Source organism: Lichenostomus cassidix, chromosome 2 (assembly GCF_008360975.1).
Source record: "Lichenostomus cassidix isolate B80296 chromosome 2, HeHo_3.0, whole genome shotgun sequence".
In the NCBI taxonomy this organism is placed as follows: Eukaryota; Metazoa; Chordata; class Aves; order Passeriformes; family Meliphagidae; genus Lichenostomus; species Lichenostomus cassidix.
In genome coordinates this window covers 147,515,418-147,532,724 of record NC_139482.1, presented here as the reverse complement: position 1 = coordinate 147,532,724, position 17,307 = coordinate 147,515,418, and the positions used below count along the sequence as shown (strand labels likewise).

Sequence of the window (17,307 nt, the reverse complement as noted above, 5' to 3'; positions counted from 1 at the left end):
CTTTCATTGACTTCTCAAGGCTTTGACTTAGGCAAACTCTTGAGTTAAGCTTTTCTCTTGAGTTAAGCTTTTCTCTTTTGTTCCTTTGATATTTTCTCACTGTGTATTTTGGTTGTTTTTCATCTCCAGCGTAATGAGTGTGTTGCAATGTTGAGTTATGTGTTTGTCCTGTAATGAACAATTGTATGTAATTGATGATAGTGATAATTGATTTGTCTCCTGATAACTCAGGAGACAAAGATCAGGGACATGGAATTCCATGGTCCAGATCCCTCTGTAGGTCCATGTGGACACATAATCCCTTTATGTGGTTATTCCTTCTTGTTTCAACAAGTCCACTTCTTTGGTTGCATTGCCTTTCCCTCCTTTGCCACCAGACTCCCTTATGCTGCTTCACTCAATGATCTCAATTGACAAATGCAATTTATTTCCTGAATACATGAGTCAAATAATCTCTGCATGGCCTAACCATTTAAATGCTATGTTTCCTTTCACATAGAATTGCCAACTGCAAAAATTGAAATTTCTCATCAGTTCTACAAACCATGGCCATGTGTCTAAGATAAACTGATATCATCAATTTGTTTTGTAAATAAACAAATAAGACCTCCAGGTTAATATACAGTAACACTCACTGAGCTATTTGTTGTCTATAGAATTTATTTGGCCACAAGATGACAATAAGCAGTGTGCTAAAAATGAGCTGAGTTTATTTAGTGCTTGTGATGGAATAAGGAAATTTATTTATCCAAGAGTTTGGGCTATAAAAGCCTCACTGCCTCCTATGGTTTTAAGTTCCAGGGGGAATATTGTACATCTGTGTACGTGGATCTGCTTTGGTAGCATTTACCAATGATAAAGAATGGAGAATCACCTGTTTTATAGTAATTTTATGGTGTTATTTGAGACATTAACTTTTCCATGAAGCTTTAAACAGTGAAAATTTGTAATATTCCAGGCACCACTGTGAGTCTGTTGTAAGTAAATTACAGTAAAGTTAGTTTAATGTTACAGTTAACGTCAGCCACTCTGTTTTAAAGCATCTTTTAAATACTGCCTTTTTATTAGTGTTTTCTCTCACTTATAGTCCTTAGATTAAAGATGTGATAACAGAATTATTTATCTGCTGTTTCTGTGAAGTAATTCAAATCATGTATTCTCTACCCTTGAGTGTGTTTTATGGAAATTACTGAGTTGTGCTGGTGGTTCTGAGTCTCATTTTTCATCAGCAATGCTCTTCTAAGGTGATATTTTGCTGCCTTCAGTTTTACAAATAGATGCTTTTCTTTAATGGTGTTTACAGCTTTCAGACTCTTTGGGGTTTGTAAATTCTTTCTTTGCCAAAGTCTTTTTAGGAGAAAAAAAAAAAGGTATTATTTATGACATTTTTCAGGGCATAATGAGAATATTTTTAAAAATAATGGCAAAAATATTGCACTTGGTATTGATTCTCCTATTATCTCTGAGCTCTTCAGTCTCAATCACTAACTGTTAGATCTGCTTTTGTTCTGAGGTTTCAAGACTTTTCTTTCAATCTCCTGGAGACGCTGCAGGATTATGTCCTGTGGTAGAAATTAGTTATCTGCAGTGCTTGTTAATTTTCTTTTAACTGGCACAGGTGAGTGTATACCTCAGCAGTCAAGATGATGTGCATCTCCTTCCAGAGTTTACAGCAAAGGGACTGATCACATGCAGAAGCTGTTTATAGAAGCTCAGATATTCTTTTAGTTTTGGATCTATTTTTGAGCAGCAGGATTCCAGTACTTTTGGAGTAGTTGGTTGAAATCTTGATGATTATTCCTTATTCCTTAATGATGGTGGGATATATGCCTGAATACAAGATGATGCTGACATCTCCATGAGCTTCCAAGCCCCATGAATTCAGGGGCTTTCTGCAGTCAGGGAATTAAAAAAAAGAAGTCCAGTGCTCTTCCTGTTACAAATTAATGTTATCTCAATTGTCTCATCATGCAAAATTATTATTAATTTGTTTAAATGGATAACACTGTCTTTGCATGACATTGGATATTTTTTATGCTTTTATTTAAGCACTTCTGTAACCTGTTTTGAAGCCCTTGTTCAAAAGCCATTCTTCTATTCACAGCAGTTTATTCCAGTGCTCTGCTGTCCTTAGAGTAAGAACAGTTCCCTGATTTTTTCTCTTTTCAGCATTGGGCTGTTTCTGAGCTCATACAGGGTAGAAAGGGAAGTTTGCAGGTTCTGTGCCTGTGTGGTTCTGGTTTGATATCTCCCTCAGTAATGCCATTGTCACTGTCCAACATCCATGCACCTCCATGGCATTGGCACCAAGGCAGCAGCCAGGGCTATCCTAGCAGTCATTTGTTCTGTTTTCTATTGCCCTCTCAAATTTTAACTGTTTTGCTTTCAGATTATTCCTAATTTATTGTTCTGTGTTCTCATCCTGCACCATATACTTAGAGGTTTCGCATTTTTGAAGCTTCCAGGCTTTCTTACCCTCGTGTTTTATTATGGTTCAAGTGTGTTTTACCTTTGCTTTAACACTCCTCAGTGGAATTACATTTTTATATTCTGAAGATATCAACTGCTATAACTTTTACTGTTGGTCAATTTATGGGTTAATAAACCATATGTAACATTAACCTTTAATGAATCTCTAGATTACAGTTTCGATTTGCAATTATAAAAGTTGTTCATATCACATGGCCCTTTTCCTGTGTGAAACAAAATTTTCCTTAATCCCAATTTACCCTTCCTTGAAGCGTGAAGGGGAAGCAAGTGTGGAAGGTGTTCTCAATCAGCTGGTCCTGGAGCATCTGCAGTTGGCTCCTCTCCAGTGGGGTGAGTGGTGTCAAAATCCATGGATGATCTTTTTTAGAGAATGTAAAGCTCTTAATTTTTAGCAGCATGAGAATGATAATGTTTTCATTTACTGACAATCTGTGATACCGGAGAATTTGATAGGAATTTTATTTTCCTTTAGCAGTTTTACTTAGCTGGAGATAAATGTAGAATTGATATCTGTTTTATTTTAAGTACCGCTGTTTGGTGATAGTAAATATGAAACCTGACTGTGCAATTTTTCCTGTAATTTTCAGTCTTAGTTGCCTTGTATGAGAGGTAGCTGCTACTTAATTTTTCCCTTTTTCTTACAGTGTGTGTTTTAAAAGTAATTTCTCTAATTTTTTGCTTTTGGAATGGTAATGTACTTGCGATACATTTCTTATTATGGTCTAGACAATTGCATTACTAACTTTTGAGGTGCAGAAAATGTTTTTACTCTGGGTAGCAGGCAAGAATTACTTGTCTCAATTTTGCATTTAGAATGATGTTCGCACAATGAAAAATTGAATTAATTTAATTTTGAACAGTTGTAATAATGTGACTTCTGTCTGAGGTGCTCAACAGGGTTTGTTCAGAGGCTTTGGGACATGAGATGTTTTATCCCCAACATATCTATGTGAGTTGCAGGTCTCTAAGTCCCCAGCTCATCAGAAATTTGTTTCCAAAGCTTTTGCTTTTAAAGAAATGTAACTCTATGCTCCATATTTTAATACTTTAATGACCTGGAAAGGACCAGTATCAAGGAACAATGATCCATCACTATTGCCTGTGTTAATTAGTAAAACTAAAATGATCCCAAACTTTAGTGTTTGTTTACTCTTTTCAGTGCTCAGGTTTTTTCAAGAATATTGACCATCTTCAACTGACATGTTAAAACCTCTGAGCACTTTATTTATAGATGAGAAAAGATTAAAAATGGTGTAAAGTATGTGAAACTTTAACCATAATCAGCTGCCTCTGAAGTCATGCTGACCTGGCCTCAGTTCTTCAGGGCATTCAAGGATTTGGTAGCATTTTTTGTGTGATTGATGAGATCTGGCCATGACTGCCCAGGTCCTCACCAGTAAAATGTGGTTTGTGTCAGGTGTGTGCTGTGAGCTCAGCTGGGTCGTTTCTCAGGTCTGCAGAGTGGCTTTGACCAGCAGCTGGTTTGTAATCTGGGCTCTGGCTTGGAAAATCCTCCTTTGGCACTTCTGCATGGGACATCACCCTAAGGATGAAAAACCTGTTTTTCCAATTTCCCTGTAGCCTTGGTTTCCTTCTTTTAATTATCTTTTTATGCTGAATTCCACCATTTTCTTAGTAGAAGAGGCTTTTTGAATCTCAGGATTGTGCCTAGCACTCCTGCCTAAATAGTGATATTCTTTGATGCACTAGTTGAAAAACATGAACATAGCACTGATGTACAATAAAATCTCCTGTGGAGTTGCTTGTTTCTCAGTCTGCTGATTAGTTCAGTTAAAGAGTTTTCAGCCAAAACTCTGTGATATTCTCTGTTTCATAACTGCACAATTCTTCTGAAGCACAGTCTGTTGACTGGTGTTGTAAATGTTAATTTTCTACACTGAGCAAAGCAGAGAAAGGAAGATCCTATGGGATATTCATTGCTTGGTTTGCCACAACTTAGATATGATATTTCCTTGTGGAAAGTTCAGTTTTGCAGGAGTTCACATAAATTTTTTGTTCCATTTTTCTCAATCTGAAGTTGCTAATGAAAATTACCTATTTTGTATGACACACAATGTCCATGTAGAAGCTGTAGCTCACTGAAGAGATTATTAAAAGGACATTTTGATTAAATGCCTGATTTTACTTGAAAACAAAAGCAGAAATTGAAAATTTAAGGAAATTGAGACATTTCAGCTTCTTTTAGTCAACCATAATTTTTAATATTCAGCAGTTAAATCTTTGCTTGTGTTGTAGCCAGGTAGCTCTGCAGTCCTTCCAGACTCTGTACTGTGGCAATTCAGGATGATTTTGTCTTTATTAATGTGTGGGATGGAGGAAGAATTAGCACATTGTTTTTATTGTTTGGTAGGTGGGAGTAATTAGGAGCTGTTGAAATGTCTGGACAATCAGGGTGTTTGTGCTTTGTACATGCATTGAGACAACATGACTCTGTCTTCTGCACTTAAATTCTCTTCCAGTGCCAGAATATATTTCCTATTCAATTCTTACAGGCATGGAAACATGTTAAGAGCTTAAAATACTGTAATATTGTAGTATCAGCCAGATTTTTTTCCTCTTAATTGTTGCAGTGTTTGTAGACACAAGCTGGCTTTGAGTTTTGTTTTTCTGTATGTTAACAATAACTTGTGTTTTAATATGAGCCCTTTACTAATGACCATCATTGGAACATAGTCTTTGCATAAATTGGCAAAAAATTGGCTTAGTTTTATTCAATAAAATTGATTCTATGACTATTCAAGGATTTTGCTATATTGATAGTCACATTGAAGGGTTTACTTTATTATGAGTGCTCAGAGTGAAACATGAATGAATATTTAACATGGTTTTGATTAAAAAAATGACTGGCTCTTATTCAAATTTGTAGAAGCTGTACTCCAACATTCCTTTTAAAATTGGCATATTTAATTCATATAAGAGTTAATATTACATCTCTAAAATTAAGAAAGCATATTGAAATAATTTTTCATTTAAATTTGACAATCCTGTCCTTTTTTCATTAAATGTAAGGCAAAGAGTAGAATTAAAAGTCGGTGACATTGGAATTTTGGTCTGAGGGCAAGAAGTTACCTCTGAAAGTTGTCAGAGGGGAAAAAAAGTGGTTTGTAGTGAATAGTTTGTTTTGATTTCATGTAATTAAAAGACTTGGGAAGGGAAAAGTATTTAAGACATGAAGAATCATAAAAAAGAAAATATTTCAAAGGCTGAAGTGAGAGTTCTTAATGTATTGTTAAAATTGATTTTAAGATTTAGGACATCTCTGGAAAATGAAGTTGTCTGTTAGGCAGGTTAGTAAATCACATGTAATTGAAAAGCATCGTCTTGCTCAACCCCAGCAAGTTCAATGTTCTCTAAAATTTATGACATATTTTCATTTTATGGCTGGGCAACAAACCAAATGTAGGCATAGATGTGGTTTTAAGGTGAATATATGAATAAAATCAGACCAAGGAAACCCAGCCTGCAGAGTTTAATGAGGAGAACCAAACCTGCTCGAAGGGGTTTGTCCTGGAAGCTCCTTGGTTGGGGTTGGAAATGACCTGCTGGACTCACCTGTGGCTGCTGTCTGTGCAGCACTTTTACAGTCTTCATTGGATTTGTGTCACTGGCTTTGCAAGCAAGCAAAATCCTGGGACTGAACACTTATCAGTTCTGCTGGTCCTCTTCTGCTTTCCATAGCAAAATTCCCTTACTAAAAATGCATGAGTGAGATTTGACTGAACTTGAAGGAGACTGAGTTTGAAATGAGCTCCTGGCTGAGCCTGGGACAGGCTGGAGTTGGGATATTCCTGCATCCAGATGAGAAGTTCCTCTCAAACAAGAGGCTCCTGACACTTGGAATGCTGTAAACAATTTTCACTATAAAAACTTCTTTTGGTTTCTCCCACATACAGCAAAATAAACATAACTTCCTTCGCTGCCTGTGAGCACCAGGAATAGAAATCTTTTCCTGATGACCCTTGTGGGTATAAGAGGGAAGATTTATTAGAGGAAATTGGTTTAGGAATTTAGAACTGTAGATGCTGAAAAGTGCAAGAGGTTTTAATATATCAAGCAAATGCTTTTCTTTCTCCATAGCAACTAACTGAATAACTGGAAATCAATGATTATACATGAATTCTAATATTACCAACAGTAGTGTTCCAAGAAATTTGCATTTGTCAAGCTTCACCATGGAAAAAGTCCAGAAATAGCTTTTTGCTTTCATTCATTCTTTTATTTCATTCACTCATTTCATTAATTTTCCCTTCTCCATAAAAAATGTGACTTTCAAGACAGTTTATAATGTCTAAATGTTCTTGGATTCCTTTTCACAATGCAGTGCATTTTATTTCCTAGTATGTGATTCCAGGGAGAACTAAAATCAGTGCTGCTGAATGCTGCTGAGATCATAAATAAAAAAAGTGATGGTCAGAAGACAAAGTCTTGATTATTTTCTTACTGGTAGGGAATGCTACAAGCCTTGTGTGCCCAAAGTAAATTCTGTGCCTCCCTGCAGCATGTAGGAATATTGTACTTACAGAAAACTAAGAAACTCAGAAGTGAAGGTGGTTTTAAATTGTCCCTCAGAGGTAGTTGGAATCAATAGATGATGTTGATTTTAAAAGGCTTTTGAAGTGTTTTATAAACATATGGTTCATGACAGCTTGTTTGGAAGGTCTGTCTGTTCATGTTTCACAAAGCATCTTATGGAAGCATTACTTTAAAAATAAATTATCTTAATAATTAATTTTGTGTTTTAGAGAGCACCAACTCGTAATCAGTTTCCACAGCTTTGTGTTTCATGGATATTAACATTAATTACTGAACCTACACACCCATTTTATTTTGTAATTTCCAGCCTGACCTTAGACAATAATTAAATCTTTCTTTCCATAATTCATGTGATTAACTCTTAGCGATTTCAGCAGTGTGAGATCACCTCATCCTGAAGATACAGGAAAATATTTTGTAGTATCCAGCAGTGAGTAAATGATGTTTTGGATGCCACCTGGACAATCTGATAGCTGTTGTCCCCATGGACTTAAAATGAGCCAAACCTCTGCACTCATGACCACTGTTCACAGCTTGCCTTTATTGCAGTATTATTGCAGTCCTACAATATTGCTGTTCCCCCATATTTGAAATTCCAAGGCTGTCTTGGATGTGTTTTCAAAGCCTGGACTTAATGGGGAACTGTAAGGAAGTAGTTTTACTTTCTCTTCTAATTAAAAAAAACCCTCCTAGGCCCTAGATAGGATAATTTGTATTATACAAATACAAGCTTGGAGGTACAAAGAGATCAGCAGGGTATAGGAGGGGGCTGCCCTTGAGAAAATGGTGAATGTTACTGTGTTCATTCACCAAACTAAAATACTCTGCCATTACTTCTATTTTAGAATTATGGTAGTCTGGCCATTGGCATGACTGGAGAGATGAAACCAAGAGCATCAGCCAGAAAATCTCAAGAGTAAGCTGTCTGTAAGGCAAAAAATCACAATCATTCACAGGATGACCAAAATTGAGAAACAGTCTGGTGCTAAATGGATTTTGCAAGGTAACAGACCTTTCTCAACCATTTAGAAAAATCTTCAGGTTTTGCATTTTTATTTTTAAGATCCAAAAGAGGTGGGAACGCTTTCATATCTTAACAGCTTGTGTGAGGGCTGTTTTGGAGGATATTTTGGCAATGTCAAGCAAGCAACATGCTTTAGTTCCTGGGAAGTGTTGAGGGACTGGGGTAGTACACAGATAAAATGGACTAAGTTGATGAAACTGGGGCAGCTGGCACAGGAATAATGGTCTCTCATGTCAAAACACACTATTGTGTGATGTGTTTGGAATCAGCTGTTGTTTCTAATTCCTACCCAAGCCTTGGTTACTCAAAATTGAAAAGCTTGTAGAGAAAAGGTTTCAGACACAGCCAGATCGATAGTGTTTCAAAGGAAAGATGCTAAGAATGAAGAGATCACCCTGAAATGAAATAAATCAACAAAACCTCTTATGGAATGGCCTGAGAGAGGTTGTGTGAGGTGCCAGTGGTTAATTCATATCAGATTTGTGGAGGAACTGGCAGCTTCAGGTGCAGAACTTCTAAGGAAGCCATGCGAAGAGTGGGAGGAAAAATGGGGTAATAAATACTAAGGGAGAAGTGTAAGTACTGTTCTAGGGTCAGCCACAGACTTTCTGGGCAACTTGTTCCACTACCTCACCACCCTCATTGTAAAGAATTGTTTCCTGAAGTCCAATCTAAACCTTGAGTTTAAAACTCTTGTCCCTTGTCTTGTCTTGGTCAAGTCTCCCTCTGTATTTCTTAGAATATTTCAATAAACTCAGAAACCAAGTATCATAAATTAAATAGATGAAATGCAGTCCAAAAAAGGTGCTTATCTGCTCTGAGACATGTAACACAGAAATCTACAAGTTCAGCTGTCTGAAGTCATTGGAAATTATTTAATTGTTAATCTGAGCTACCAGAGCAATTAGCTGTGAGGAAAGGCGTATGTGACCTTTGTCCAAGCCTCCAATGAAACTTCTTACAGAAGAGCTCAAATCAAACTAGATCAGGAAAATGAAAAGTTTTGGAGGTGATCTAGGAATGAAGACTATTAGCAGGTTTGTACTATAAAGATATCCAGATACCACACTGGATAAAATCTGATCAGTTCTCCAAAATTGAGTAAATCTGGCAGGTGAGTTCTGTGTTCACTACTTAGGATATCTACAGTCTGTTTGCTTTGAGTTGCAGTATCTCTGAGATGCATTTTTTTTAATTACCAAAAATCAAGAGTTGACTGATGTCCAGGAATCCATGGGAGCACCAGGAGGGAAGAAAAATTGCTGAAGTAGGGCAGATTTTGGCATAAAAGCATACATTGTTTTCAGCCCAGTGTTAACTGGTTTAGAACAGTGTTTCAGTAGAAATACTGCAGGAGAGGAAAGTGTCAAAACAATGGTGTATTCAAAAGAGAAAAAGAAACAGGACATTGTGGTAGAAAGGAAATTAACTCATTCAAGCTTGACCAGGCACATGTGCCTAATACATTTGGTTGTGTTGAGTGACTATTTTCAATATTTCATTTACAAAACCATTCTATTTTTAAAGGGGAAAAAAAAAGAGCAGCCATGCCTTGTTTACTTCTTTATAGGAGTATTGCTTACGACATTTCGGTTAAGCCATAACAGGTGATTGAGAAACACCATAATGATGATAAATTGTTACGCAGTTATGCAAGGTGCTTCATTTCCTAGGAATTGTTAGAAGTAAATTGAATAATAGATTAAATGAACATCCAAATTAAAAAATGAAAAGCTCCTGTAATAATTATGACAGCGGGTTACATGTTCAAAAAGAACTGTGTGAAGATAATTGTAAGGAAGAAGATTGAAAAGACAAAAAAGCTGTCTTGTAGTTCGTGAAAAACTATCAGTGAATCCTCAGAGAAGTAGATTTCTATTACTTTGATGAACATAGAAGATATCATTTGAATAAAAATTCAGAAAAAAAAATGCTTCAGCTTGTGGACAATTTTTAAAAAATGGAAATGAGATGGGAAGATGTATGTATTAACAAGAGAAGCAAGAAAAATGCTTTGATCAGGCAAGATTTTAATTGCCCAACAATTAAATGAATTGTACAGTTAAGTGTGTGGAGAATGAGAAATGGAAAATATGCTAATTGTAGTGGAGGACTACTCTGAACAGCCCATGTAGGACAGATTTAACATGACTGTGGTTTTGGGCAATAAACAGGAGGGGAAGCCTTAATCCAGAAGGGCAAGGCTGAGGTTTCCTTCCCTGGCTTCTGACACTTCTTTTGTTTTATTGCACTTGAGAAAAACAAGGCACAAACTGAAAGCTGTGGATGCTGTAAATAAAAGAAATTGTCTCAGAAATTGGGATCAGACTCTTTTTCCCAAGAAAATGTGTAATTTGACCGGCGCATGATGTCTGCTCAGTACAAGTGCTCATGTCCTCTGCTGGAGTTTGAAGCTTGTACTTCATCAAGATAATCTGAACGTTTCCCTTTTATTATACTAAAAGCAGATTTTCCCAAGTGTTTGCATGAGTTCTTCCCCCACCTCATGTGTTTTGACTCACTGGTTGAGGCCAGCATGACCTTCCATCAGCAGAAGTTCTCCAGATGTTTTAGGGAAGGGAATTAGGCTTCATTTTCATTGCTCATTCTGAAGTAGTTCTTTACTTCATCAAGGAAGCAGAAGTGAATTAACGACTACAAAGACCATAAATCCAGCTCAATAAGCCTTGTAATTCTGAAATTAATAGCTTCCAACTGTCAAAACCTCAGCAGTATGAGAAGAGAGCAGAGCAGACAGATTTGTGTGAAGAAACATACGCTTTGACTGAAGTGCTCTCTGTCATGTTCTCTCATTTTCTCCTTTTTAGTCTGTCTCTCTCTCAAATTTGACATCTAATTGTCTATTTTTTAGCATAGGAAATCTTTTTTTCCCTCCATTTTGGGATTTTTCTTAGCCTGTCGCATCTCCCCTTGTCCCTTTGGTAAAACAATATCAGAATTAGATATTACTTTTGTTTTTTATTTTCTATCCCAGACCTTTGCATTAAGCAATCATAACATTCAATTAAAAGATTAAAATTTAATTTCATTTGGTTGATTTGAATGATTGACTGATTTGATTTTACAAAAGAAGCCAGTCAAACAGAAAATATTTTCTGAGCTACAATTCTGTGTATTTATTCATAATGTATGCTCAATAGGGAACTTAGACTTTTTAAGAAATGTCTGTTTCCTTACTAAGCAGAAATTCAGGGTCACTTTAGTAACATTTCTCATTACCTGTGGATACATTAGACAAAGTTGTAGAAGGAGTAGAAGTATTTTTTCCATTTCAGAGTATAAAAGCGAAGCTGAGCAAATGCATTCTGTAGGATGGCTTTGTACAAAAGAGCTTTTGTCAAATGATACTCAAGTTGGTTTTTATTACTCATTACATTCTGTGGAGTATCCTATGAAGTTGTAGCTTAATAATCTCAGAAATGTACAGAGCTGTTATGGAATTTCTGTATCAAGGCCAGACACATGAGATGAAATAAGGCAGAGTCAATTAAAAATGTTAGTAGGATATAGAAAGGGTAAAATATCTCAGCGGTATCTGGAATTACACAGAGAAGTAATTGGTTGCCTCATGTGAAAACTTCAGGGAAGAAAAAAAGGCAGCAGGAGAAATCCTCAATAATTAAAAGAAGTGTTAAAGGATAATTACATTTCTGTGCTTTGATAAAGAGTCAGCTGTCAGTTTTGAGTGAAAGATGGGGTTGAGTTGTTCAAGTCAAAGGCAAAACCCAGGTATTAAAAGTGTTGGAGACCATAAATCAGAAACTTCAGAGCAGAGCAGGTGCCACCAGCCTCGAATGGTTCTGGAGGGAAGCTTTCCATCAGTGCTGCCAGCTGTGGGAGCTTCAGCAAATGTGTTTTATCAGGACATGGAGCCTCAGAGCTGCTTTGACTCTGCACACAACCTGCAGACTCCAGCTGGAGACCTGCTGGGGTGGAATCAGCAGCTCAGACCTGGCAGGGCTTCTTGGCTGGGCTTGGCCTTTCCCAGAGCTCAGGATGAGTCAAACAGGACTTTGCAGCTCTGCCTTGGGCAACTTGGATTCATAACCCTTGTTTGGAATGAGGTGTGAGTTGGTAAGGTGGTGTTACATCATAGGTGGGACTTGATGATCTCAAAGGTCTTTTCCAACCTAGTAAATTCTGTGATTCTGTGGTATTTATAGCTCTTTTCATTGTGCCCAGAAGTGGAGGTCCATGTTTAAAGCCCCAAAACAGGAGCTGACCCCACAGGGCTGCATGTCCACACTGTCCTTCCCACTGAGCTCTTCATGGTGCTTAACTCTCAATAACTGCAGCACCTCCCTGTTCCCATACATGCTTCACTTCCAGAAAGAAAATATCTAGCTTTATCTCACTAATCAAATAGCTAAAAAGTGGTCATGAAGCACAGAAAAGGAAAACTGAGTGAGAAATGTTATCTAAGGTCTGAGACTGGGATGGAAATAAGATCAGTGAGCAGCTGTCAGTTGCAGTGAACAACCTGAACTTTGCCTGTTAAAGAGTCAAAATGACCTCTCCTGTTCTCTTGGCAACTATAATTTTGTGTGTATTTTTGCTGGATCAACCAATGAGTTTCTGAACATCTGTTCCTAATGAAGGTATTAATCAGCAATGCGCTCACAATTCGCTAATTATGAACTGTTTTTGTTAAACATTTTGGCTGTGTTTGAAGATGATTTCTCTTCATGGGTACTTAGTACTTAGTGCTTTGCCTGCATATTGCTTTAAATTAATCTCATAACATGAAATATACATCTTCATGTTATTTAATTCAGTAGACTGCAGAAGGTGTCTCAATATAATTTTGTTTGGAGAGCCTTTTGTAAACTTATTGAGCTCTGTCTGAGATCCTTGCTGCGAATAGGAATTTCAAGATTAAATTTATTTGTGACTCATTTCCAGCCCTTTTGTTCTCATGTCAATATTGTTCTTTAGTTTAAATAGCTTTTCTCAGTCTCTGATGTTTGCCTTTTATCACTCTTGCTCCTTCTTTTGTGCATCTTGAGACAGCAGTCAGGACTAACTCTCCCAGTCTCTTTGACAGCACAGGGTTTTTTTTATTTTAATTTCTCGCCCCACAATTATCTCAGTAGCCTTTGTCTGTGTCTGGTATAAAGTGTGCTTTTTGTTGTCTTAGATCTGGTTGACAAGCTTAGATCTTCACTGGCATTATTCCTAACATGGATCCTTAATGATCTCTACCTTAAAGTGAATCTGTGCTTTCATTTCTGAGACTCTCTGTTGTCTTTCATTAACCACCAGAGTTATAGTGAATATTTAGTATTTCACAGAACATGATGTAAGCTGTTGCAGCCAACATTGCCTGTTCACAAACAGGAGTTTGAAACAGGCAGTGATGGAGCAAATCCAGCTTGTTAAACCTTCTGGCTCATATCAGAGTTTATGAATTAAGACCAATGTGAGTGTTGTTGGTGCCTGGCTAAAGTACAGGGTTTAGCAAGTTGCTGTTGTCTCTCTCTAGTGTATCTCTAGTAGGATCTTGCAAGTTTAAGATGTATAATAATGTAGTCACATTGATTAAATACAGAATAATGAAACCACCAAAACCTTGAGAAGTTAATTAAATTTCAAGTTTCAGCTACTCAGCACAATGACTAACAGTGGAAATGAAGCCTTCCAGGCTGGAAATTCAACAGTTGTTAGCAACCCCAGATATGCAAGTGAATTGCAAGTTTCTGTTAGTTTTCATTACACAATAATTGCATTTTGGGGAAGGTTGCAGTGCAGTTGTTTGGAGTCAGTAATACTCAGAAATCCCTGCAGAACCAATAAATAACTACACAAAGTTAGGTAAAAAATGTGACACAAGGCAAGGCATGACAATGAGGCAATACAGGATTGCTTGCTTGTGAGGAATTGTTCTGGCTTTGTGGCTGTCACAGTACATGGTTTTGTACCTCTGAGAATGCTGTGTATAAATCAGACAAGTAGAAGTGAGCAGGGGGGACCAGGACTGTGACATGAAGTGATACATGTCTGATAGGGGAGGCACCTTGTAGTAGAGGCTGGAGATGAGAATCTGGGAGCTGTTCTTCAAAAGGCATGGTGGCAGACAGTGAAATTCTTCTGTTATTTTGAGAGAGTAAAAAAAAAAAAAAATCCAACTACTTGTTCGTCTCGCAGAATTAACCTTCACAAACCCCTCTGTAAGTGTAAGAAATAATTTCTCAGACAATGTATTGAGTGAAGTTACCAAAACCTCTGACATACTGTGTAACATCACTCTTAATCCTTCTTTTGTCCTTTAGAGGGTCTTTTGGATTCTATTGGTGCTGGCAACTTGGTAATAACTCAGTCATTTTACCTAATTTGTGTAAAATCCCACAGATGGCATTTACCTCTGCCATTCATCTGGAGTTTTCAGGCTGTGGAGCTGTTTGTTTGCCAAAGTGCCATAATAATAAGCAAACCTGTAGTGAAGTTGGATATTTTGATGGTATGAACTCAGCAGAAAATTGCTGCATGTCTAAATTTAAAGTTGAGGGGTCCAAAAATTGTGGAAAACCAGAGATGTCATTTAGCCCAGGAACTAGATTTTACTCAGATTTTGTGGCCTGTAGATACTAAACCATTGCTCTTTTGGACTTTTGAAGCAGGTAGGTTGTGTCATCAGTTAGCTCACATTATAGTTTACTCCTCTAATTAGTACCTCACTGTATTCTGTATGGATAGTAGACATTTCTCAGTTGCACAGATCCCAAATGTGACCCTTGACTGTTCAGTTATTGTCTTTATTCTCAGAATTTCATGCTAAGAGCATTCATATTCCTAGGATACCATTAGGCAATACTTTTGGATAGTCCTATTCTTACACAACATTTCGGAACTACCTTTGAGAGGAAGCTTTAAACTGAAATAATGTTCCTGTGCCTTTCCAGACATGCTGAAATCTGTAGAGGAGGCTGTGTGAAGGGGATTTCTGAGATAACACTGATAAAACACAAGATATATGTGCAGCTTCAAGTATTTCCAGTGCTAAAGTTTCTACCTGCTCTGAGCATTTCACTAGAAATTAAATCTGAGTGCATGGTGTGTGGCAATTAATAGCACATTAAAAGTACCTTTAGAAGCCGTGATTAGGCAGTATTTAATTTCATTACTTCATGTTCTGATGGCAAACAGAATTTATTAAAGTTTGCAAACATTGGAATAAACACAAGTAAATACTTTACTCTGTAAAATTTTACTTGTATGTAATAATGTCTAGGAGAAAAGTCACTGGGGATTCTTCCTGTCTTGAAACAGGGATTAAAATTAATCCAAGTCGTCTTGCTTTTCATTAAGTAGCTCACTTGTACTCCATTATAAATAATAAGTGATATGATAGGAAGACTTGTCATTGTTAGTGAAATCTGAATATCAGCAAGTGAGTTAGTAGATACAAATAAAAAATGAGCTATAATCAGTATAAAATGTCTTTGAAACTTTTGCAAACTGAATGGTGAAAATCAGGATTGGATACCTTCTGCTGGTAAAAAAGTGAAAATTGCCAAGTTTTACCTGGAGAGCTTTTTCCTGATTTTTCCATTCTCATACTCCATTCAAACAATGTATGATTGCCAAGACTAGAGAATATTTATTTTCTTCACCCATGAAAATGGGTGATTTAAAAATGTATATATAAACTCATTCTGTAGGAACCTGAAGACATCAGAAGTAGCTGCAGACTTCTTCCCTTCAAGCCCTGTTAACAGAGAAATATCATTATGGTGTTTATATATATATGTATGTATATAATTTTATATATATCTATCTATATATATATCTATATATCTGCATTCAGTCAAGAAACTATAAATAGATTCACATAAAACCCTAGCTGAGATCCATTCCCCATTTTTGGGATAGAATATCTCAGAACTTTTGTGGGAAATCCTGGGAAGTTAGAAGGATGATGCTGTCAGTAGAAATACATTGTTCTTTCTCCTCTCTCCTCATCCTCTCCTTTTCACTCTCCTGTGTCTGGATGTCTCTGACTGAAGAGAAATCATGTTTGTGATTTGGAAGATGTGTGGATTAAAATATTGTGGGTGCTGTTGGATGCCTGAAAGCACCAGCGACACGAGGAAATTTATACTTTACCCTGCTAATTGTTGGGAAATATGAGCCCTTGATTGGTATGCAATTAGAAGTGTAACATCCTGTTAAACATATCACACAGCATATGGCATGTTAGTAGCAAATCCTCTAATTTAAAATGAAAAAAAGTATGCAGTTCTGCATATTAGCAATTTTTGCAGGCAATCAAAATTTGCCATTTGTCTAAATGTCAGAGGGGGAAAAGCCATCCTTAGTTATTTTGGTAATCTAAATTTGGTTTATGTTTGATAAAATTTCAAACAGTAAACAAATATTAAAGAGGAAAACCCAGAATATAGTTAAATGTACCATTGCTTCTAACTAGTCAGAACTGTGGCTTTTATAAAAAAAATTGAATAACATTACCACATCTCCTTTATTTCCAATAAATTAAAAATGCTGAAGCAAAAACATATTTGCAGAACCTCAGGAAAAAAAGTTAATCAAAGACCCGTGAGTGGAATTCATTGATGGGCAATCAGATGGTGCCCTGGTTTGTCAATTAAAAATGTAGAATGGCTCCATGGACAGATGTTCCTTTCTTTAAAAACCTCAGAGGGCTGAAGGCTTGATTTACCCTTTCAGTACATAACTGCTGATCACCTTCTGTTTGCTGGAGTGTTTTGGGATAACATGGTCACATACAGATGGAGGTGCTGCAAGAAACAGCCTTTTATTTGAGGCTGAAATCTTGCTTGAGTGGGCTCAGGACTGAGCAGTTCTTAGAATATTTAGCAGCCCGTTTGTGAGGCTAATTGTGAGCGCTGCTAATTGTTGGTTGCTTGGTGGGTCATGGAGAGGTGGCTCTGTAGTCCAGGCTAAGATGGGAGCAAGTAAACTGCACCTGGGAATGGAATAAATTCCTTTTTCCAGTGGATGTGCAGGGTTACTGAGTGTCTTCAACTACAGTCAGACTCTGGGGGGATTGGATTTCACTCACTGACTGCACATTCACCACTATTTGTATTAGTGATGTTTAAATTCTGTGAATGCTTCACACACGTTTGTTAACAGAGTATTCAACAAGCTTGTCTTTTTCTAGTATTTGTAGATGGTCAATTTGTTTCACATTGGGCAAGTAATGTTCATATTTTTCCTCAAAGTTTCTGACTTCCTAA

The 17,307-nt window shown here is 36.9% G+C and overlaps 1 protein-coding gene across 4 annotated transcripts in view; it reads left to right on the top strand.

Moving 5' to 3' along the window:
- The window catches only part of TRAPPC9 (trafficking protein particle complex subunit 9), a 442,295-nt gene that overhangs the window by 205,953 nt on the left and 219,035 nt on the right, over positions 1–17,307 (top strand). For all 4 annotated transcript variants that reach the window (XM_085053644.1, XM_085053643.1, XM_085053645.1 and 1 more), the window contains one exon: positions 2,730–2,820. In XM_085053644.1, coding sequence (XP_084909770.1) covers positions 2,730–2,820 — 91 coding nt within the window. The remainder of the gene's footprint in view (positions 1–2,729; positions 2,821–17,307) is intronic.